Source organism: Xyrauchen texanus, chromosome 16, assembly GCF_025860055.1.
Source record: "Xyrauchen texanus isolate HMW12.3.18 chromosome 16, RBS_HiC_50CHRs, whole genome shotgun sequence".
NCBI lineage: Eukaryota > Metazoa > Chordata > Actinopteri > Cypriniformes > Catostomidae > Xyrauchen > Xyrauchen texanus.
In genome coordinates this window covers 44,234,672-44,260,029 of record NC_068291.1, presented here as the reverse complement: position 1 = coordinate 44,260,029, position 25,358 = coordinate 44,234,672, and the positions used below count along the sequence as shown (strand labels likewise).

At 40.7% G+C, this 25,358-nt stretch overlaps 1 protein-coding gene across 1 annotated transcript; it reads left to right on the top strand.

Moving 5' to 3' along the window:
- Positions 1–32: 32 nt before the first annotated feature.
- LOC127656795 (inverted formin-2-like) lies at positions 33–25,338 on the top strand. The gene is made up of 18 exons (XM_052145254.1): positions 33–197; positions 396–528; positions 2,534–2,677; positions 2,725–3,207; positions 3,338–3,480; positions 7,463–7,524; positions 7,608–7,710; positions 7,898–7,983; positions 8,100–8,200; positions 13,377–13,447; positions 13,701–13,808; positions 15,203–15,273; positions 15,391–15,511; positions 15,593–15,757; positions 16,975–17,077; positions 17,203–17,355; positions 20,447–21,151; positions 24,180–25,338. Exons 1-18 carry the CDS (start codon positions 33–35, stop codon positions 24,230–24,232), a joined length of 2,970 nt encoding a protein of 989 aa, XP_052001214.1. The 3' UTR covers positions 24,233–25,338.
- The last annotated feature ends 20 nt before the right edge of the window (positions 25,339–25,358 follow it).

Here is a 25,358-nt window from a genome sequence, read left to right as displayed (position 1 = left end):
GTTTGTGTTGCATGCATGTGTGTTTGTGTTGCATGCATGTGCGTCTGTGTTTTAGGGAAGAGGATGATGAAGACTTGATGATCCAGTGTGAGGCGTTTGAAGAGGCTATGGCTGAAGATGAGGAGGAGCTCTTAAGGGTTTATGGAGGAATTGACATGAGCAACCATCAGGAAGTCTTCACATCACTGTTTAATGAAGTGAGTGCCTTGTTTTCTTATTTGCTTGCACTGGAAACATCCCTATTATGTTTTGTTCAAGTCCAGTTTTTAACGTTTTGATTGGATGAGCGGCGTTTATATAAAGTGCAATTATGTTGCCAATTTTATGCATTTCAGTAACTGTCTGGAGTTTGATAGATTGATGCTTGTTACTTCAGGAACTCTTTGTGTTTGTAGGTGAGCAGTTTCCCCTCGTCCCAGCAGCTGTTGTCTATGTTGCAAGCGTTGCTGCTTCTGGGTCCGGATCGATCTGACGTTTGGCAGGCTTTGGAGGCGCTCACGAATCGAGCCATTCTGATCGCTCAGAGCTGTGAGTGCACTGCTGTTAATGACTCTCAATTTACAACCAGACTGTAATCTGATTGGTTTTGTTTAGAGTTGACCAACACTAGGTCCATTTTTAAATGGCCTTTGTGCTTTATGGCCTTTTCTGATTTGAGTTTGTCTTTGAATGTGCTTTAAGAATAAAGTCCCAAGGCTTTGGACCTGTACGATGGTGTTGTTTGAATGCATCCTCTTTTTCTTTGTTTTGAAGCGTACAATGGGGCTAAAGCAACCTCCCCCCCTTCCTTTAAGGGAAATTAGCTTTTTTTTTTTTTTTTTTGTCTGGTTGCAAAGTGCATGTGCAATTCCCACTACTTGGTATGTTCTCGTGGTGGCGCGGTTACTCTCCTCAATCCGGGTGGCGGAGGACAAGTTTCAGTTCGCTTCTGAGACGTCAATCCGCGCATCTTATCACGTGACTCGTTGTGCATGACACCGCGGAGACTCGCAGCATGTGGAGGCTCATGCTACTCTCCACGATCCACACACAACTCACCACACGCCCCATTGAGAGCGAGAACCACTAATCACCACCGCGAGGAGGTTACCCCATGTGACTCTACCCTCCCTAGCAACCGGGACAATTTGGTTACCCCATGTGACTCTACCCTTCCTAGCAACTGGGACAATTTGGTTGCCCCATGTGACTCTACCCTCCCTAGCAACCGGGACAATTTGGTTGCCCCATGTGACTCTACCCTCCCTAGCAACTGGGACAATTTGGTTGCCCCATGTGACTCTACCCTTCCTAGCAACTGGGACAATTTGGTTGCCCCATGTGACTCTACCCTCCCTAGCAACTGGGACAATTTGGTTGCCCCATGTGACTCTACCCTCCCAAGCAACTGGGACAATTTGGTTGCCCCATGTGACTCTACCCTCCCTAGCAACTGGGACAATTTGGTTGCCCCATGTGACTCTACCCTCCCTAGCAACTGGGACAATTTGGTTGCCCCATGTGACTCTACCCTTCCTAGCAACTGGGACAATTTGGTTGCCCCATGTGACTCTACCCTCCCTAGCAACCGGGACAATTTGGTTACACCATGTGACTCTACCCTCCCAAGCAACCGGGACAATTTGGTTGCCCCATGTGACTCTACCCTCCCTAGCAACTGGGACAATTTGGTTGCCCCATGTGACTCTACCCTCCCTAGCAACCGGGACAATTTGGTTACCCCATGTGACTCTACCCTCCCTAGCAACCGGGCCAATTTGGTTGCTTAGGAGACCTAGCTGGAGTCACTCCATAGTGATCTAGTGTAGATATCTGGGCAATAATTGTAGGGTAAAATTTGCTTTTGAGACGGCAAGATGCTTGTTTTTCTTAAGTGAGAATTTTTTTTAATTGGTGTTTTTACTCAATACCGTCCTTTCACTTATTGGACAGTTATTGAAAAACTTTTCACTTGAACAAAACTAAAAATGACAAGTGAGTTTCTCATAGAGCGGTTTCTTATTATCAGAGGAATTCAAGCTTGTAGTACCACCTGTTTTCTGCAGGGGGCAGTAAGCAAAACTCACTGTATAGGCAACGTGCAGCTTATACAGAGAACAAACCGCACTTACCAACAGCACAAGATGAGGACGCACTCTTGCGTTCAAGCACAGCTTGGTGCACAAAACTTGTTGCTAAGGGGGGTTTTCCTACTCTGAAAGATATTAATGAAATGACTGCCCTGAGCAAATAAAAATGTGTGACACTATCGGCCTGTCAATCATTTTGCACATTCTCATAGTATTGTAGTTGCTGAAAATTATTTAGTCTTAATGGCATTTTTATGCCATGTTGTTCATAACATTGTCAGCAGAGGGCGCTATTTTGCTGCAGTTGTTGTTTTTGACAACGGCTTCTGCTCGATATTGGTAATCGATTGACCACCATAGTTGCTCAAAATAAATGTGATAAGTTCAGGGATTCTCATTAGCTACATAACATTGCAACATTTTAAATGTTTTTGGATATTAGCCTCATTGTTTTCATGTTTCAGCTGAGATGGATTCCCGTGAGAAGATTCTGCAGCGTCTCGTCTTCGCCAAAGAACCCTCCAAAGGCTCGTCTGATGTTGATGGTCACCTGCTCAGAAGAAAGCATCAAGCCATTCAGACGGAGACAAAGGAGAAGAAACCGGAATGTTCTTGCAGATCAACCAATCAGGAAACATTGAGTGACTCCACAAAGGCTTCATCCAGTCCACCACCTCCACCTCCACCACCACCTCTGCCCAGTATGGTTTCTCCTCTCCTCAAACCAGGAGCTGGACCTCCTCCACCACCTCCTTTACCAGGAGCAGGGATGCCTTTACCTCCACCACCTCCTCCTCTGCCAGGGATGAGTTTTGGAGGACCACCACCACCTCCTCCTTTGCCTGGAATGGGAGCCCTTCCTCCTCCACCTCCACCTCTTCCAGGTATGGGGCCGCCACCGCCTCCACCTCTCCCAGGTATGGGGCCGCCACGCCTCCACCTCTCCCAGGTATGGGGCCGCCGCCTCCTCCAGGTTCTGGTCCACCCTGCCCTCCTCCTCCTCCTCCAGGTGTGATAATGGCCAGTGACTTCCAGGGTCTTGGACAATCTTACTCCAATCCTGTGAAAACCGGCCCTCATCCCTCACTCCGGATGAAGAAACTCAACTGGCAGAAACTCAATTCCAGAGCGGTAACTGGTGAGAATTCGAAGCAATCCGAAACAAACTGCATATCTTTGAGAAGACCAGGACAACCTTTTTAACAGCAGTTAAGGTTTCAAAGCTGTATGTTGTAAGAGTCCATCTCACATTTGTTGTTCTTTCATAGATGGTCCTTCAATGTGGGCTTCAGTTCCAGCTGATTCCCTGTTGGAGCCGAATTACAGCAGCATCGAGCAGCTCTTCTGTCTGCCCGTGGCTGAACCTAAAGACAAAACCCCGACAGCACCGGTCAAGAGAGAACTAAAAGAGGTAAAACCACAGCTAAGATGAAGAAAACTGATTCATTTATATGGTACAAATGGATGACGTTTTATATGTAGTCCGTTGAATATCTGTGCGGATATGAAGCCGCTAGAAATCTTGTCGCATCGATAATTGTGAGATGAACGGGCTGCATCCTAGAACAGTACGGAGATTTCCGGTGTCTTGCGGGACCAAACAGAATTATATCATCCTGAGACCTGAGCATGACTGCTGTGTGCATTTTCCGTTTCCTAATAAAGCAAAACAAATTACATTTCTAGAGCAAATACTTTCCTAAAAATGTGTGCACTTATGTGGACCGTGGGACTACGTAATTGTTTGTTTGCAGGCGTGTTGATTATTCATGTTTTTGAGACGTTACAACTGATTTTCTGTAAAGCTGTCAACTGAAACTTAACTTTTGATCAGATTTTAGGACTGAATGCACTTAACTGCATAGAGAGCTATAGGATGCTCCCTTGCTCCCTATTTAGTGCAGTACTTAACCTCCAGTGTGCTGTCTGTCTGCACTGGTCTCAGAACAGTTTGAAATGCATCTTATTTTTATCATAACTCCATACAAAGCCTCTGAAAGACACATTTATCAGTTTCTAGATGCATGCATTAATTCTCAGTGTGATAATACACACAGTAATTATAGGAATGCATTTATTAATGTTAATTAATAGAACCGTATTGAACAAAAGATAAAAATGTACATTAAAATGAAGCTAAATGATCCACAGATGTGTTTGAGTTGGAAGTTTTTCAAAATATCTAACATATCCTACTTCTGAGGAAATGTGGTGCCAGTGTCCACATATGTGGACGTCATGTTTATCAGCACGCTAATACATGAAAAATAAACCGACTTTTTAAAACGGCATATCGAACGAATCTAGAGACTCTCTTCTTTACAACCAAACAGGTTTCAGTGAAAAAACTTCAAGTGACTTCTTACCAGCGGAACTTGTTTTGTCGCTTCGTCTGTAGGCATGCTTCAAGGAAATCGATGGCGTGTTGTGTCATGTGACTCGGTGCGTCAAAAGTTTAACTCTTAATGACAGTCTGGAGTCTAGTGAACAGTATTGTTGCTTTAGGGCTAGCCAATATGATATGAAGTGTCAACCTGTTAAGCTGTGTTCACACTGCCAGCGATACGCAGCAACAAAATGACCATCATTCATTTTCAATGAGAGCTGGCGACTTCCAGCAACACGAGCGACAGTGACCATTGGCGACCAGGTGTGGGCGTGTCCAGCAGCGCGACAAAGATGAGCAATGTTTAACTTTATGCAAACGAAGAGCAACTTTCGGGAGTGACAGCCAATACGAGAAGATGGTAAATCGCTTGATAATTTTAATAATATTAATTGTACAGAAATTACTCCATACACCCCACTAGTGACCTACGCCAGCCACTGGCGACATGCTGGCAGTATGAATGCAGCTTTAGAGATTTTGCTATATCGTGATATGTAAATATCATGTGCACAGTGGGCTTATCTATCAATGGGCGGGGCTTCACCTGAGACAGAGAATTGAAGAAACATGGACTGTTTTTCCAGCCAAAGTGCTCACGAATCCGGCAGACTGTCCGATATCCAGAGACGGGAGAACTCTGATCGGGATCACTCGCACAACTCCAATCAGGTTTCACCCAGGAAAGAATGGGACGAAACAGGTTATGAAAATGAAGAGGAGCTTGTTATTAATACGAGTGAGACTGCGTATAGCGACACTAAAATAAAACGTGGACGCAGGGTCACGTGAGGATGTAGTAAATGTTTTTTTCTGAAAATACAGAAGACCACAAAGGCCATGCATTGTTTGCATTACACATTATTTTTCAATTGATCTTGACGTAACAAATGTATTGTTTATGTATAGAAATGCATTCCAGTTCTCTTAGAGCAGAGGAGCCCAAACGTACTTGATCAGCCAAAAATCAAACTTGATTGAGGGTCGTGGGCTGAAAGTAAACATTGCATTATAACAAACTAAGGGCCTGCAATTAATTTCGGTAAATGGGCGTAGTCCCTCCTTACGCTGCTCATGGGTGCTTTTACCTTTCTTACCCTGATGGACTTCTGGTTGCTGCTGGCACGCTGCACAAGTGTTTGTAGCTTGCTAGCCTGCTTGGCATTGCTTATTCTTATACATTCATCGTTTTTATCCTTCGCTGCTCAAGAACAATCATAACAACAAACAATTGTGTTAAGTCATGGCATCCGCTCATGTTATTTCTTCCTGCATTGCATGCCACATGTTTACTATAGCTTCTTCCATCAGCAGTGAGGGATTTACATGTGATAAATTGAAGGAATTAGTCAGGCTGATGGAGAAGGTTAATGATTTGGAGAATCACATCCAAACGCTAGTGGAGGTCAGTGAGAAAGAAGCCGGTAGATTCTGTTTTGGATGCGGGAAGTACAGTGAGCAACACGCACACTTTTGTTCCTGCTGTAGAGCCCCTGCAGCAGGGCGTTTGGGTGACGTGTCTGCGGCATACTCGTAGGGCAAAGCGACACCACTCCCGTTCCTGTTTGGGTTTCCAATCGATTCTCCCCAGAATCATGTTGAAAGAGCCCTTGTTATTGGAGATTCTACTGTAAGGAACGTGGAAAGAGACTTCAGCCACCATTGTTAAATGCATTTCAGGGGCTCGAGCATCTGACGTCAAATCAAATTAACAAGTGCTGGCTAATGCAAAACTTAGATTTTCTAAAAATGAGTATTCATGTCTGCACTAATGATGTCTGGCTTTGCCAGTGAGGTTAAAGAGGTGTGTGTGAACTTGCAAAACGATGTCATACACTTTAATATTCTCTGTCCCCCATGGCGACGAGGTTTATAGTAGATTAGTGTCACTGAACGGCTGGATGTCTGAGTGGTGTCCTGAGAATAGAATAGGATTTGTAGACAATTGACAGACTTGACCTGCTAAATTAACCTCCTATGGCTTGTTAATAGTTCCTAGAATATCAAAATCCACACAAGGAGCTAAATCCTTCCCTATTTGGTGCCTAAACTATGGAATAATCTCCGTAGCACGGTTTGGGACTCAGACTCATAAAATGTAATGACATCTACACTAATATTATTCACGTCTCAACCTGATTCATACCAGTGCCAGCTCGGTTCCTGCTTCGTGTCGGACTCCACTGCTATGTGTCTCTGAGAGATGATATCTACGCAGCCGATGCCAGCCAAACATCAGTTCAGTCTATTACGATGGACTTCAGAGGATGAACTGATGCCAACTCCAACCATAAGACATGGGATACTTCATATGCCACTGCCTGAAGATTGGAGTTTGGATGGACCCCACTGAACCTCGCCGAAATGACCTGCCAGTTGAACTGTGGTGAACCTCATTGATCTCTTTCTGCATCACCTCGGTCTAATGATGGACTGCACTCTTTAAATGGAATGCATAGACTATCAATTAATTTCCAACAAAACCCTTCATCAGCCAACTAACAGAGGACAATTGCATCTATGTGAACTTCTGCAGTTAATCCATTTTTGCTATTTCTGCCTTTCTTGCAAATATGCTGCATTTTCACTAATGAGGGAGTGCCAAGATAAGAAAAGTAGGTGAAGGATATCGCTCCACGGCAACGTCACTCGCTTGCAATGTTGACAGCTTTGTTGATTTATAAACCAGAACGCGCGTTGCTCGCGTACGAGACGCCATTTCAGGCTTTGCAAACTATTATATTAAAATACGAAAGTTGCCCTGGTTCCCCTCCTTTTTATGATTTCATTATATATATTTAAAAAAATTACTCTGCAATTATGAAATTAAAAACTGCATCAATAGCATTTTTTTTTTCTCCCCTCTTGTCATATACCGCAAAGTGGGCCAAATCAATGGTCATCACATGCCAACTTTGGCCCGCGGGCACTGGTTTGGGCATCTGTCTTAGAGAGTTTGTTTAATGGCACACAAAAAGTTTATGGGTTTTCTCCGATTTTCTTCCAGATTTCATTTATTGACCCCAAGAAGAATCTGAACCTGAACATATTTCTGAAGCAGTTTAAATGGTAAGTTCAGATGTTTTGGAGATGTCGATACTGTGGCTGGAGATTCATATGTGCGTTGTTTTTCTTGTTTTCCTCCCGCACAGTTCTAATGAAGACTTTGTGGCAATGATACAGAATGGCGATCGCTCTAAATTTGACGTTGAGTCCCTAAAACAGCTTCTGAAACTGCTTCCAGAAAAACATGAGGTTGGTTCACTATGAAGTGTGTTTGTTTCATGAGCAATATATTGAGATGGTTGGGTTAGGGGTTAAGTCAACCTATGAATGGCGTACTTATAGTTGACTCTACATATTAAGTTGGGATATTAGATGGCAATTTTTCATCCAAAAAAAGGACACTTCACCTTTAACTGTAGTCTTACTGTGCCTCCAGATGGACAACTTGAAGTCCTTTCAAGGAGATCCAGAGAAACTGGCCAAAGTCGACCGCTTTTACCTCTTACTTCTGGCTGTTCCATGGTAAAGTTTCTCTAATGCATCGAATACTAAAGGTGTTTTTAAAGCCACACATAAGCTGTCGAGTGCTAAAGATGATTTACAGTCCTAGTTTAACTTTCATCTTGATTGTCTCTCAGTTATCAGTTGAGGATTGAGTGCATGTTGCTGTGTGAGGAGACTGTGTCGGTTCTTGATATTCTGAAGCCCAAAGTAGATCTGGTGGAGTCGGCCTGTGAGAGTGAGTACAAACCAAAAACAAACGTTTATTGTGAGTGTGTGGGAGTCTGTCAGCTGTTGCTGTTCTCAGAAGGTTTCCTGTTTCCATGGGGCGGGTCTACGTGGTGGCCAGGGGGGGCACCGGCCCCCCCTGAAATTCGATTGGCCACCCCAGGTGCCCCCCTATAAGATGTCTTGTGATTGGTTCATTTTACGGCCAATCAGTTTATAGACTCTACTGAAGTTTGTGATTCAAAGAAGTGTTTTTTTTTTATTATTTATTTTTTTTAAAGCTTAATAAAGTCATCTTTATTGCCAAAAAAGGATACAAATCACAAGTGACTTATCAAAATATACATAACAATTTTCTCAAATAACTACTGTCTACGATTGCCGAAAAAATAAATAAAAAGGGACTTTTTAAATTAATTTAAACTTATCCAAAAGAGAAATCAGTTTAAGGGCTTTCTGATTTTTAACACATTTTAAAGATTTGCACAAGAGTTTAACCTCATTCATCCAGTGATTAAAGTTGGGTTTAGATTTAAACCATCTGCATTTATGAAGGAAAAACTTTCCAAAACATAACAAGAAATTAATAACAAAATCACAATCTTTGTTTTCCAGACAAACACCAAACCTAATTAACTTCCACGTGAGAGGTGGGAGACCTTAACCAATTCTGCACCTCCAAAAGGGTTGCACCAGATCACAATCCAAGAAGACATGCTCGAGATTCTCAATATTTGTTTCACAAAAAACACAATTATTCACATCAAAATTACATTTCAATCTTAAAAATTCTTTAGCAGGATAAATCTCATTTAAAATGTTGAAGTTCACCTCCTTAGCTTTAGGAGGGAGAGGAAAAGACAAATCATTTTTCCTAATTTTTTTTATTTCAACCATATCAAAATCTTTAAGCAGGTATTCCCGTCTAATTGGGTTTGGGTAATACGCCTGTAAAAAAAAAAAAAAATTCTAATGACTCTATTTGTACTTTTTTTTTTTTTTTTTTTTTTTTAGCACAAAAATCCTAACCTTCTAAGGAGAGCGGTCTCAGTACTGGGGAGATTTTGGAGTACAACATGTCGTCTTTAACCATTAATCTTAACGGAATTGGTACAGCTCTAATCATTCTATTAAACATATTAACGGTACATTTCTCACAAAACTCTCTATACAGTAACACATTTCCATTATCATCCAAGAAATGGGCAATAGCCCAAATCCCTTTAGATATCCATTCCTCAAGATATACAGATCTTCTGCCAAACTTTATATATCTACTATTCCAGACTGGAGTGTTGTGAGGAGTGAAGTTATGTTTGAACAATAGTTTCCAATAGAGCAGCACCTGCTGATGGAAGGATGAAAGTTTAACTGGTAACGAGGTGCACTCAGTCACAACACAACAGAAAGTGTATTCCCCCAGTTTGTTAAAGATTGGGGACAATAAACCAAAAGCAGTGGCGATTTTGAATGAAGGATTTTAACCATTTCAATTTCAAAACACCATTCATAATGTCGATAGCATTCACCCCACCGTCTTCATATTTATTAATCATGTCCTCCTTTCTAATGTACTGACACTTATTTCTCCAAATAAATGTAAAATTCACCTTATTTATTAATTGAATCATTCGTGTCGATATGGGCAAGGAGAAGGCTGGATAGATGAGTCTGGACAAACTCTCCATTTGAGATAAAAGAACCTTTCCAAAGAGTGTAAGATCCCTCTGCAGCATCTATTCAATATGGACTTACATTTATCTGTTATTCAACACATTGTTATTCTCCATAACATCTTTATCTTTAGAAATAATAATCCCCAAATATTTAACTTCCCTTTTAATTTGTATATTAGATAATGACTGCAAAGGAAACTCATGCAGTGTTAACATTACACATTTGTTTAGGTTTAAATGTGCCTGAAGCTTTAGAAAACTGGTTAATCGAATGGAAAGCTCATGGAATTTGATATTCGTTCTTTAGAAACAATGTTGTATCATCAGCAAACTGGCTTATAAGTATATGTCTATCCATACCATTATGTTTAATCAATATAGATAATAACTCTGCAACCATTATAAATAATAATGTGAGCTTGCCAGTCACCACCGAAACAGAAGAATCCAGCTGTTTTAGTTGAGGTCTGCCTTCTTTCTTTTTCGACTGTTTTCCTCTCTTTCTGCTACTGTTTTTATTGTTTCTAAACTAAAGACTGTTCTTTAATATATTAGCAGAGCACAATGTAATGGATCCATATTTTATTTTTAAACTGTGGTGTTTTCATTTGAACTGTTACAGTGCTGAAACTTTAACTCTGTGTTACTCAGCTTTATGTAAATTAATGTGACAGAAATGTTGAATGAAACACTTTGATGTTTTGGCCAAACCATTTGAATTATTACAGTGGGGGGATTTTTTTGTTTTTTAAATTATTATTATTTGAAAGAGATTGTGAATAAAACTACTGTATATTGTAATGGCCAAACTAATTAAAAGAAAATAGTTGACATCGTTTCTGCTTCTGGGTTTTTAAAATTGCTCATTATTAAAACTGCTTTTATTTTATAAACTTGTTAGTTTTATGAAAACACTAAAAATAATAAACACTGGCTCCATTGTTGCCAACTTAGCGACTTTGTCGCTATTTTTAGCGACTTTTCAGACCCCTTTAGCGACATTTTTTTCAAAAAAGCGACTAGCGACAAATCTAGCGACTTTTTGGACAAACCTTAGCAACTTTCCAAATTCCAAATATCGCCAGTACTGCAAGCGTGAGGTCTTACTTCCCGCTGCGTCTGCTCTGTTCAGTGAGCGGCTGAGAGGAGCAGCACATTCCGTTGACTGCACGCCAGCGGACATAGACATGAATGAGCTGCGCATGTGCACGCTTGTGTTAGCAGGAACCAATCAGTGATCACATAGCAGCTGCCTTCTCCTTTGTTTTAATTCAAAACATTTAATTTGACCGCTTTTTTCTTGGCATGCGCTTATATTCACTACTAATCAGAGTTTTAGTTCATTCCGGTTCGGTTTCTGAACTCTCCGACTTCAGATCGTATATTTACAGACTCTATACATTTTACTTATCCAAACACAACAGTAAACCTTCTTCAAACTCATAAACATGTAACGTTAGCTAAGTTCCGTTCCGTTGTCTAACAGAAAATATGTAATTGAGAACCGCTTTACTGGACATTCGGCTATATACTTATATAAAAACAGTATGAGCACGGTTTAGGGAGACAACCGTTATTATAAACTGAAGTAGGCTACAGTACCGACAAATTAGGCAGAATGCAAATACGACGCGATGACGTCATTAATATGCTAATGACGCATGACGTCATCTGGCGACATTTAGCTACTTTTCGAGCAGGCTTTAGCTACTTTCCATTGAAAATAGTTGGCAACACTGACTGGCTCTCAAATTTAACTTAATGGATATATACAGGGATGACAAACTAAATTAATCAAAAATGTGCTTTATAACTACATTTGTTTACAAGTAACTTTATTCAAGTTAAAACAAATAATAAAATCAATAGGATTTACGTAATATACTGTAGAATTTAAATTTTTTTTTTTTGGTCACTGGCGGCCACCCCGTTTGGAGGCAGTGCCCCAGCATGGCCCCCCCACTGAAAATGCTCTAGACACGCCCCTGCCTGTTTCCTGCACTGAAGATCTAAAAGAGCTGAACTCGTTATGCATACTGAAGGTCAAATTTTTGGATGTTTTATTGTCCTATATAGTGTTGATTTTTCATGTCTGGGTACACTGTGGATCTGATTTACTTTGGAGTGGAATACAAGCTGTACATGCTGCACACTGCTTACTAAATTCCAGTTTTCTTGGAAATTAAACGTGGTCATTTCGCAGTTTTAGTCCAATCGTTTGAGCATTTATGAAGTCTAGAAATAGACTGATATATAGTTTTTGTGCCGATAGTTGCTTTTTGAAACTATCGGTTTTCCGCAAACATCTATGCCGATATTTGTTTATTGTTATTATTATTATTATTATTATTATTATTATTCCTCCATGTTTGTCAATCTTTCATCATTGACTATATTCATCCAGATTTTTATCCTCACTTCAATGCATATTTTGATTAGACATTCGAGTATATAAATTGAAGCGCGAGCATGCAAATTAAAAATGTGATTAAATTGTAACGGCACTTATTGACTCCAATATTCATATCTTGTGAATAATTCATTAAACCTTATCTGATAAATGTATTTAATACAAAACGCTTCATCTGGGGAATATATCTACTGTATATTTTAGGCATACTTGAATAAAGAGCATTGCAAGTCTGTCATTTCAAAATAAGAGCCTGTATCTTAGTTGTATTAAGCTATCGGTTTAAGAATGAAAAGGCAGATGTTCATTTGGTTCATTTATAATTAATTGTCACACTTTGTGCATTTGAATTCATAGTTTTTACAATCCAGAAATGATGGCCACCGAATGTACTCCAAAGAACATGTATAATATTTAATTTATTTCTAGCTCTCACATAAATTAGGAAAAATCCTCATTACGTGACACATGTGAGAGCGGTACTTACCTACACACGATGAGGTAAAACAATCAAATGCTTTGAAAACGGCAAACTTTGTTTAATGAGACATTGGTATGGTATCTGTTAAGGCTGCAGGATTGATTGAGTTAAGATTTAAATCACAATAAGGTCTTGCGCGATTACAAAAGCTTAACTGCATTCAGCGCTTCAGTCAGCATTGTGTGAGCAAGCGGCGCCCTCTAGCGGTCTGGACAACATTATCCATTATTACACCAGTAAAGAATTTAAATGGGTGTTTTGTTCCTTTGGTAACTTTATTTTTAATTGATGTGGTTAACATTTCCGTGGAATTGCCCAACATAATATAATTACATAATATGAATTTATGATGTTCTATTAAATGCAGTAAAAACCTGTAAAATGTGAATTCTGTTGTATTGAACTTTTTTGCATCATGCAATATTTAATTATTTTTAAAAAACATTGAATATCTTGTAGCCTCTGTGTCTGTGCCCATCATGGTATAAAAATTGCATACTTATAATGCATGGTATACTTGCTTCATACTGCCGAAATAGCATGCTATTCAGAACGCAGCTGTTCTTTAGATTTGCTGACTTTAGATGTAAGTTCATGAACTGTGTGTTGTCCTCCACAGGTCTCAGGAAAAGTTCTCTGTTGCCCAGTTTCTGCAAACTTATCCTTGATGTTGGAAACTTTCTCAACTATGTAAGAACGTTGCGACAATATCGATGATTTATAAAGGCTTCTGTAATGGCAAAATGGTTCATTCGTTGATCAGTTTCTGCTGCTTTAATTTGTATTTCTCACAGTTTTATATAAAAGTGTTTATCCATGCAAAGTCATTGGGCATCTGAACATCTTAAACGCAATATATGTAACCAAAAGGTCATTCTTGAGGGATACACCCAGATACTTGCACTGACCTGGTTCCTCCTCTTAAACCTTTCCTTTCTGGCAGGGAAGTCACACAGGAAATGCTGAGGGATTCAAGATTAGTTCCCTGTTGAAACTCACTGAAACTAAAGCAAACAAGAGTCGCATCACCCTCCTACATCACATCCTGGAGGTACTGCAGAATGCCTTTTATGTGACCTGAATAATTCTAGTATTTCAGAAATGTATTGCTATAAGTTGATTTCTCAAAGCTGGAGTATGACTGACTGTTAAAATAATTTCTATCTCAAATTATTATGCAGAGATCACTATAAGTAAGCCATTCGTGGGTTGATTTCCTCAAACTGTAAACACCGTTTCTTTGGCGCTATAAAAATGCCGTTTGTTTGAGCAGCCGTCCAGCCCGGCGGAGCAACATTGGCTCAACATTGGCACGCCCAATGGCGTGACTTTGGCGCAAGCGTGTAATTCTGGTTCGGTTTACTCTACCTCGCTTTGAAAGGTCTTATTTTATTCCACTAGATGGCAGAAAACGCTAGAAAAAATGTTCTCTATCACATTCCATAGCACAATGTCGAGCTGAAATGTAGGTGACGCTCTAACACATTTTACCCCTCACAGATGTGAACTGTAGGGGGCGCTCTAACACATTTTACCCCTCACAGATGTGAACTGTAGGGGGCGCTCTAACACATTTTACCCCTCACAGATGTGCTCGTCCATAGACATTCAGTCTAATGTTCAGTTCAAGCAACACCCTCATTACTTCATTGAATATCTCGGCCTCTGAGTGGACTACAAGCTCAATCTAGGGGTCATTAGAAAGCTGAGATCCTCCCCTTTGTGATGAGGTGTGTATGTATATATATATATATATATATATATATATATACACACACACACACACAATTGTCGTAAACATATTTTATGATGATTTGATTTGCATGCAGACAAGTAAACGATGGCAAATTTTTTTAGGGAACGTCCTAAAGTAAATAAAAGCAGATATTAGTTTTCCGTTATTTTGGGTTTACAGCCAGGGACGTATTACTGACCGGGCCAGGGACCCTTGACTCACACTTTGGTGATTCCCCCCACCCCCCCTTGGAGATAAAAGACTCCAGGGCCTTTGTATGTCATAATTCATCCCTGCTTGCAGCAGCAGTTATCGCAGCATAAGAGACTATTTCTGTTTGATGTCTTACAGAAACCATATTTCACCATGTGATTCCTTTGAACTTCTTTCGAACTGTGGTTTTAAGGCAACAAAATAAACTGTCCAGTCATGTTCCTGATAATAAGAGCTTTCATTTGATATATGACATGCCCATTTTAGGTGCTATGTGTTGGACTTTTATTTTTTTTATATGAGTATTTCTACCCCATTGCCTCTAGGGGGCGCTAATTTTCGACGCGATTGTTTTCAGGCCTTATTTTGTTTTATGTAAGTTAACTGAAATTTGGGGCATATTTGAACCGTTAAAAATGCAGTGATTTTAAACATCTCCCATTACATCTTGGATTTGTGGTAGATTAGGAGGATAAAATGAATCTTGTGATTTCCAGGAAGCTGAATTAAATCACCCAGAGCTGCTGAATCTTCCAGAAGATATTGAGGCGTGTGAGAAAGCAGCCGGGTAAATAATTCCACACATTTCTGCTGTGAGAGTGTCGAAATGTAAATGCTTATTCTCTGAGTGGGTGTCACAAGACCAGCATTATTTCTCAATAGTTCTGTATTTTCATTCTTTCAGCATAAATCTGGAATCAATTCAGTCTGAAACAAATGCTCTTCTGAAGAGACTAAAAGATGCAGAGAAGAAAGTGTCTTCGTCGGCTGAAGATGTGAAGGAGCAGTTTTCAGGGGTCGTTGAGGTGCAAACACTTCTGTACTCTGAAAACATATTGTCATCTAAACTACTTCTTAATATTGAATGTCCTGTGATGTTCCTGTAGAAGAACGTAGTAGCATGTAAAGCTCTGGAGGAGCGGTTCTCAAACGTTGAGAATCGTAAGGGTGAACTTGCTCAGTATCTGTGTGAAGATGTTTCTCAGCTCTCACTGGACGACCTCTTCAGCACCATCAAGACCTTCCGTGACCTCTTCCTCAAAGCCTTAAAGGTCAGTGGGATGTTTTAGTATAATCTATAACAGTAACTCTGGGGGTGGCTTTAACCAGACTGGGGTGGTCTATTGGCTGGTTTTAGAGGTTTTTGGGGACTTTTTTATTTTTTTTGCTGGTAGACCACCTAGACCAGACTATATTTTGATTTTTACCTACTAATTAGCCACCTAGCAACCTCCCACAACACCATAGCAACCACCTAGCAGTATGCTAAAAAACATCTACCTAGTAACACCTTGGAGAACACCCTAGAAACCACCTAGCAATTCCCTGGCAACCACCCAGAATACCTTAGTAACTGCTTAACAACATGCTAAAAATAACACTGAACACCATATGAACCATTAAGCACTGCTCTGACAACCACTCAGAACTTCATGGCAACCTCCCAAAACACCCTAAGGCAACCGAGGCCACATACTAAAAAACCACCCAGAACACCCTACCAACAGGGAGGCAATGCCCTGGCAACCACCCAGAACACTCTAGCAACTATATTGTAAAATACAAAAAACTAAAATGGAACACCCTATTGACCACCTAGCTATGCCCTGGCAACCACCCAGAAAACTCCAGCAACTACATTGTAACATACTAAAAAATAACAGAACACCTTAGTAACCATATGGTAGCATGCAAAAAATCACCAAGAACAGCCTCTCAATCACCTAGCAATGCTCTGACAGCCACCCAGAACCCCCTAGCATGCACATATGAACATGCTAAAAACAACCCAGAACACCCTGGCAACCACCCGCAACAGCCTGCTGCTAAAGAACACCCAATCAACCACCTACCAATGCCCAGAACACACTAGCAACGCCCTCACAACCAACCAGAGCACCCTAGCAACCGCATAGCAACATGCTTAAAACCACCCAGAACACCCTATCCACCACCTAGCAACACCCTGGCAACCACCCACAACACCCTAGTAACCACATACCAATGCCCTGGCAACCAACCAGAACACCCTAGCAACCACATAGCAACCATGCTTAAAACCACCCAGAACACCCTATCCACCACCGAGCAACGCCCTGGCAACCATCCACAACACCCTAGCAACCACATAGCAATGCCCTGGCACTCAACACCCTAGTTTAGTTTCCCCAACCATTAGTTGATTTTTGTATGAATGAGTTGTGCATGACAGAATGGTCAGTAAATGTATTCCAGCTGAGAGCTGCAGTTCTGTTGTTTGTTACGGCAGGAGAACAAGATCCGTAAAGAACAAGCTGCTAAAGCCGAGAAGAGGAAACAGCAGCTTGCAGAGGAAGACTCTAAACGACAGAAAGGAGAAGATGGAAAGATTAGTGAGTGATTCATTCATTAAAGGGGTTTAAAGCTATTATACTACATCTTTTCTCTTCAAATCATTTTCTCATTAAAATCATCCATGGAGAACATTACTGAAGATTGAACATTTGTATTTTTCTAGTCCGAAGAAGACCAGTGCCACAGGATGATGGCTGTATCATTGATCATCTCTTGGCGGATATTCGAAAGGGTTTCCATCTGAGAAAGACTCGTCCCAGGTGCGAAATGGAAAGTGACCCTTCTAGTGAAATACATAGGGTTACGGGACAGCCCGGTAAGAACATACAGCTGTCAGGTTCTCCACTGCCGCTCCAATACAAAAGCCTCAAACGCCTCCATGTTTTCTCCTCATGTCGTCTATAGTGAGTGGATTAAAGGGGTCAGATCGGGAGAAATCAAATCTACCTTTTACAATCGAAGTTCACGTCGTACTATCAAACATTTACGGTAATTTAAGAATGGATACTATAATGCGAGTAAGATGTTATGAAGTTTTTGTGTAGCTCTACAGATCCTTCTGATGAATCCCAATGTTAAAAACTATCATTTCGGTCTGATCTGAACCATTTAACCCTTCAAGCGAGGAATAAATAATAATCGTCATTATATTAATAACTACAGTCTATGCCAACACAAAATATGTGTAGTTTGAAATCTTAGAAGCTCGACTTTGCAATGCATGTAAACATTATGACCAAAACTGAACAAGTGCTTTTGAAATTTGCAGACAAATCAGAAATATTATATTTTTTGATAATTTGTTTAAAAACTAAAATTGCACTGTAGATATTATTGCAATCATGTCATATGTCGTTGGAAAGCTCTCAAAGAGTAAAATACATCCAGCATAGTTGTTTTACACACATACAAAAATATAGCGAGTAATGGCTAAATATGTGTCTTTGACAATAATGTTGGTGTTGCTTATAACTTCACAAAACAGAAGCCCAAACACAAGATAATCAGATGTATAGATCATTAGATAATCCACATGAAGCACAATGTTACATATGACCACCAGGAGATGGCGCCAAATACACGACACAGACTCAATGATGACTCAAATGACACAGAATGAAACTCATTCTGTGAAATCTCATGACTAAAATCATGTCTGCATGCTATGCAAACCTTTAGTCATTGTTGTGTTTGCATGTGTAATTAGTTCTTATGTACAATTATTATCTTTTATTTGTTTGGAGATGTTTTTGGACACTATGATCAATTATATTTGTAATGTTGGAACTTTTGATTGCTTTGTCGTATCAACATAATTTTTCTCAAATCAGAAAAAAGTACATTTTTGGCACTTTTTTTTTTTTTTGTTTCTTTGGATGAGAGTCTCAAAATGTATCATGCATATCATTTAAAAATGTGCATTTTCTTTACATGATACCAAACAATCGACCCTCCCTGTTATTTAAAAAAAAAATAATTTAAGCCTTTAGTTTTGGGTATGCCACTAAAACAGGAAATCTTTAAAAACACCTTCAGAGCTTAAAGGGTTAATTGACAATGCAGCACAGATTTATTAATGAATCAAGAGTCTCTTGTTGAAGGACAAAACAATTATTGTATTAGTGAAATTGTCACAAAAAAAAACTGAATTTTTACTGATTTTGGTCAAGTCAACCAGAGTGGAAAAACAAACCGACTAACTGTATGAAATGACCCCTTTAAAGCAAATGTGTTTGATAAAACTGGCGCTAGAGGTGAGAAACTGAGTGTTTAGACTTTTGGGATTCGAGCCCAATTGCTCACGCCCTGCTGCTGGACCTAAAGCAAGACTTAAATTAATACTTTAATGCATGTAAACTGCAAATGGGTAGTTGACATACTGTATATCATTGTGTGAATCTATCTATCTATCTATCTATCTATCGATCTATCGATCGATCGAAAGTGTATTTTTTTTTTGGGCCCTGTAATTGGTTACAATTGGGAAAAAGGTTTGACCTTTTTTGCCTTCTAGTTCATTTTAAATTGACCTGCATTGTGACTAACGATTTTTCAAAAGTCTCACAATACAAGTTTTATTTATTTTTCTCCCCAATGTGTAACGTCCAATTCCCGATGCGCTCCGAGTCCTCGTGGTGGCGTAGTGACTCGCCCCAATCCGGGTAGTGGAGGACGACTCTCAGTTGCCTCCGCGTCTGAGACCGTCAATCCGCGCATCTTATCACGTGACTTGTTGTGTGCGTTACCATGGAGACGTATCACGTGTGGAGGCTTCACGCTATTCTCCGCGGCATCCACGCACAACTCGCCACACGCCCCACCGAGAGCGAGAACCACATTATAGTGACCACGAGGAGGTTACCCCATGTGACTCTACCCTCCCTAGCAACCGGGCCAATTTGGTTACCCCATGTGACTCTAACCCTCCCTAGCAACCAGGACTATTTGGTTACCCCATGTGACTCTACCCTCCCTAGCAACCGGGACAATTTGCTTACCCCATGTGACTCTACCCTCCCTAGCAACCGGCCCAATTTGGTTACCCCATGTGACTCTAACCCTCCCTAGCAACCGGCCCAATTTGTTTACCCCATGAGATTCTGCCCTCCCTAGCAACCAGGCCTATTTGGTTACCCCATGTGACTCTACCCTCCCTAGCAACCGGGCCAATTTGGTTACCCCATGTGACTCTACCCTCCCTAGCAACCGGGCCAATTTGGTTACCCCATGTGACTCTAACCCTCCCTAGCAACCAGGACTATTTGGTTACCCCATGTGACTCTACCCTCCCTAGCAACCGGGACAATTTGGTTACCCCATGTGACTCTACCCTCCCTAGCAACCGGCCCAATTTGGTTACCCCATGTGACTCTAACCCTCCCTAGCAACCGGCCCAATTTGTTTACCCCATGAGATTCTGCCCTCCCTAGCAACCAGGCCTATTTGGTTACCCCATGTGACTCTAACCCTCCCTAGCAACCGGAACAATTTGGTTACCCCATGAGACTCTACCCTCCCTAACAACCTGCCCAATTTGGTTGCTAAGGAGACCCGACTGGAGTCAGCACGCCCCGGGATCAAACTCACGACTCCAGGGTTCGCAATTCATATTTTAATGAAAACATGTAGCATCTTAGCCCTAAAAACGACATATGTAATACATAATTTCATGTCAACTACCCAAATATAAACCGTAAATCTGGATGTGAGCTGTCACTCATTGGTCACACAAGCAGAACTTTTCATTCATCAGAAAAGTTTAGTATATTTTTGTACGTTTAAAAAGTCAACAGACCACCCAAAAAGTGCTTCTCTCCACTTTGATTCACTGTCATTTTCTATTTTCTACTCAACTAGGCGCATTATTGTGTTCTTGAACAAATCGATTTCTTCTCGTTCTAACACAGCAAGTGTCCGGTCTGTAGAAGTTGGGTCGCCAGCAATCGAAACCTCTCGACCAGCTGTGGACTCTACTCCAGAAGATCCGGCCAAAGATTCCGGCACAAATCCCAGAGGTGAAGTAACCTCTTTGGGTGACCGTGACGCAAAGACCAGCCCTCAAGATGCGAAGGAGCCTCGGTCAGATATGTCCACGGAAACATCCGCCACAGACATCGAAACAACTCCAAACCCCTTGGTGAGCGCCACGTCCATGGAGATCTCCTCATTACATCCTCCAGCTCAGGAATTAACTGCAGTACATCCGTCTGATGCACCGCCCAGCTGCCTTACACCAAACAATACAGCGCAACAAGACCAGAACCAGAACCGCATCCAGCCTACGAACGATGAATTGACTCGTTCCACCCCAGTAAAGAAAACTGACTCTTTAAACTCAGGTGCTATTGACTCAAACATAAATGGTGCTTGTGAAAATACAGACACGTTGAAGACAAGTAAAGACTATTTTGACGACCCGCTTCAGTCGAGGAATGATTGTGTAGATGGCAACGGTAACGAGTCGTCGAGAGACAGCGTTTTGACGCAGGAGGCATCCGATGAACTAGATGGGAGTTCTCAAGCTCCGCCCACTCCTTCTGTAAGCCACGCCCCTCCGAAGCCAGAAAATAAAAAACTTTTCTGCCAAAGAAACAAAAAAAGCGGTAATGAAGGTAATGTATTTGTATATTTAATAAAGATCATATTTTTCAGCACTGCTGTTTGAAATTGAAAGTGTTCAATGTGTTTAAAAAAAAAATAAAGAACTTTTGCAAATATTTTGGTTTGCAAACACCGTAAATATTTGCTATTTTGTATTAAATTCATGTTTAACTTTTAAACTATTATAACTTTATATATTATTGTTAAACATGAATTTGTTCATGTCAAGTGAAGCTGCTGGGATATTTCTGGAAAATGTTTACATTAATTTTCCCTCATTTATTTTAATCGCACAGATATTTGGCTAACAAGGTGAATCTGACGAAACGTGTCCAGGCCACACTTCGCCCAAAATCAAAAGGAAAAAAATATATTATAAAATAAATGTTATTTTTATATATGTCTATACACCCCAAAATAAGCTTAAAAAATATATATATATATATATATATATTAAATACATTTATTGATAGTGTGTGTGTGTGTATATGTTAGTGTGACTACAATGGGGAAAAAATCTTTAGTCCCCAAAATGAGTGTAATTTATTTAATGTTTATTTATTATAATTGTAATTTATATTTTATATAGATTAGGTGTGTGTGTGTGTGTGTGTGTGTGTGTGTGTATAATTTTATAAAAATAACATTTCATTTTTTATATAAATTAATATGCATCTTATTTATATATAATGTGTGTGTGTATATGTTAGTGTTAATACAATGGGGAAAAAAATATTTATAGTCCCAAAATGAGTATATATGTAATTTATTTTTAATATATTTATATAGATTAATATTGTATGAATATATAAAATATTTTTATACAAATTAATGTACATTAAAAAAAATTATATATTTATTTTATATATTATATTTATTATTTTTATTTTTTTGATTTAGCAGACACTTATCCAAAGAGTCTTGAGGATGGATACAACACAAGTGATTCATATTAAGGAGACAGTAACAAAAGATAAAACAATCTTAAAACCAAGACGAAGATTAAAGTGAAACAATTTATACGCACAATGTAAATGGGAACCATTAAGATTTATATACAAAGAGATATATATATATATATATGTATATCTCTCTATACACTGATCAGCCGTAACTTTAAACCCACCTGCCTAATACTGTGCAGGTCCCCTCGTGCCGCCACAACAGCGCCAACCTGCATCTCAACAGCATTCAGAGATTATATTATTCGCAGCACAGTTGTACAGAGTGGTTATCTGAGTTACCATAGACTTTATCAGTTTAAACCAGTCTGACCATTCTCTGTTCACCTCTCTCATCAACTAGTGTCTCAGTCCACAGAACTGCCCGTCACTGGATTCTAGAGACTGTTTGTGTGCGAAAATCCCAGAAATATTCAAACCAGCCCGTCTGGCACAACAATCATGCCACGCTCCAAATCTCTAAGATCACATTTGTTCCCCATTCTGATGGTTGATGTGAACATAAACTGAAGCTCCTGACCCGTATCTGCATGATTTTATGCACTGCTGCAATATGATTGGCTGATTAGATAATTGCCTGGTTTGAGTGTTTCTGGGATTTTCACGTACAACAGTCTCTAGAATTTACTCAGAATGAAGCCAAAAACAAAAAACATCCAGTGAGGGGCAGTTCTGTGGACGGGAACACCTGGTTGATGCGAGAGGTCAACAGAGAATGGATGGACTGGCTTGAGGTGTGTGTGTGTGTGTGTGTGTGTGTGTGTGTGTGTGTGTGTGCGCTGCCTGTGTGTATGTGTCTCTGTCTGTCTGTGCGCATGTGTGTCTCTGTCTGTCTGTGTGCGTGTGTGTCTCTGTCTGTCTCTGTCTGTCTGTGTGTCTCTGTCTGTCTGTGCGCGTGTGTGTCTCTGTCTGTCTGTGCGCGTGTGTGTCTCTGTCTGTCTGTGTGCGTGTGTGTCTCTGTCTGTCTGTGCGCGTGTGTGTCTCTGTCTGTCTGTGCGCGTGTGTGTCTCTGTCTGTCTGTGCGCGTGTGTGTCTCTGTCTGTGCGCGTGTGTGTCTCTGTCTGTGCGCGTGTGTGTCTCTGTCTGTCTGTGTGTGTGTGTGTGTGTGTGTGTGTGTCTGTCTGTCTGTGTGTGTGTGTGTGTGTCTCTGTCTGTCTGTGCGCGTGTGTGTGTCTCTGTCTGTCTGTGTGCGTGCGCTCTGTCTGTCTGTGTGCGTGTGCGTGTCTGTCTGTCTGTCTGTGTGTGTGTGCGTCTCTGTCTGTCTGTGCGCGTGTGCGTGTCTGTCTGTGCGCGTGTGCGTCTCTGTCTGTCTGTGCGCGTGTGCGTCTCTGTCTGTCTGTGCGCGTGTGCGTCTCTGTCTGTCTGTGCGCGTGTGCGTCTCTGTCTGTCTGTGCGCGTGTGTGTGTCTCTGTCTGTGCGTGTGCGTCTCTGTCTGTCTGTGTGCGTCTCTGTCTGTCTGTGCGCGTGTGTGTCTCTGTCTGTCTGTGCGCGTGTGTGTGTCTCTGTCTGTCTGTGCGCGTGTGTGTGTCTCTGTCTGTGCGTGTGCGTCTCTGTCTGTGTGCGTGTGCGTCTCTGTCTGTCTGTGCGCGTGTGCGTCTCTGTCTGTCTGTGCGCGTGTGCGTCTCTGTCTGTCTGTGCGCGTGTGTGTCTCTGTCTGTCTGTGTGCGTGTGCGTCTCTGTCTGTCTGTGTGCGTCTCTGTCTGTCTGTGCGCGTGTGTGTCTCTGTCTGTCTGTGCGCGTGTGTGTGTCTCTGTCTGTCTGTGTGCGTGTGCGTCTCTGTCTGTCGGTGTGCGTCTCTGTCTGTCTGTCTGTGCGTGTGCGTCTCTGTCTGTCGGTGTGCGTGTGCGTCTCTGTGCGTGTGCGTCTCTGTCTGTCTGTCTGTGTGCGTGTGCGTCTCTGTCTGTCTGTGCGCGTGTGTGTCTCTGTCTGTCTGTGCGCGTGTGTGTGTGTCATCTCTTCTGCTACATATAATCAGTTCCCTTTACTGTCAGATATTCAATATCTGGCGTTTGTGCTTTACGTAATGGTGACGACCATTGAAATGAATGTCAATCATTCTTTTTCTTTGACTCTGAAGTCGAGGGTAACGGGGGGAGCAGACGCTCTAAAAAGGCGTGTGTGTTGCAGTAAGGTAGGTCAAACGCCTCCGTACCAAACTAACCAGACCGAATAACAACGTCCGGTATAACCCGTCTAATCGATGTTCTCTCTACATACAAACGTGTCATAAACTCAGTACTTCATGTTCTTCTTGGCTTCAAACATGGGAATCAACCGCACCTGTAACCTGACCTTTTGACCCTCAAACTTTAATTTTAACCAGCATCTTAAATGATTATTAAACTCATCAGCCCAAGTGAATAGTAATTCTTCTGCTTCTATTTACTAACAGTAAGTGTTAAAGCAAAGGTATGTGAGGATGGAGTGTCTATTCTGCTTGGGTCACTGCTGTTATGACCTTTTGACCTTTAACCCCGTGACTATTGGAGCTTTAACGTGTCTGTCTGTCTCAAAGTATGTCTATACGTCCAATCAAAAACTCTAAATTCGAAGATCACGAAGTTATAACGCTGGTTTTCTCGAAGTAAGTGTTTGGGAAAGTTTTCATACTTACAACTGCTTATTGAAATGTTTCACTCATTGCAGGAAACTCCAGGAAAAGGAGAACAAAAGGGAGACGAAAGAGTTGATCCCGGATTACATCTGCGCTCTTCTGTATTTCCGGTAGTACTCTCGAGACATACAGACTGACCCCAGATCAGCTGATACATCAAAGGACCAATTTATGGTGCATTTGACAAAATAAACATTGTGTGTTTGAGCTTAGTTTTAAATGCTAAATCTATGATCAAACTATATTTTAAATATTTGCACACTGTCAGATGCATTTATGGCACAAACGGTTTATATTCAAGTATTTTGAAGAGATAATTGTAGAGAAGAGATAATTATGGGTGTAAATTGTGAGTTTCTCAAAACCTGTAAGTTTCTTCACTCTTTCTGAAACCTTTAAAATGTTTCACTTGCTGTTTGCTATTAATATTGCTGTGAATGTAAACTTTATATATTATGAGATGTTTGGCAATAACCATGAGAAGTATTTGTTTATTCTTATAATATCGGTTCTATGGTTTTATTGTAAAAAAATATCAGTGTCTTCATGCATATAAAGATTCTGAAGAAATATAAATTAAATGTATTTGTGTGTGTATATATGGTATAATAAAATGCACAATCAGTGTTTGAGGTTTGGCTT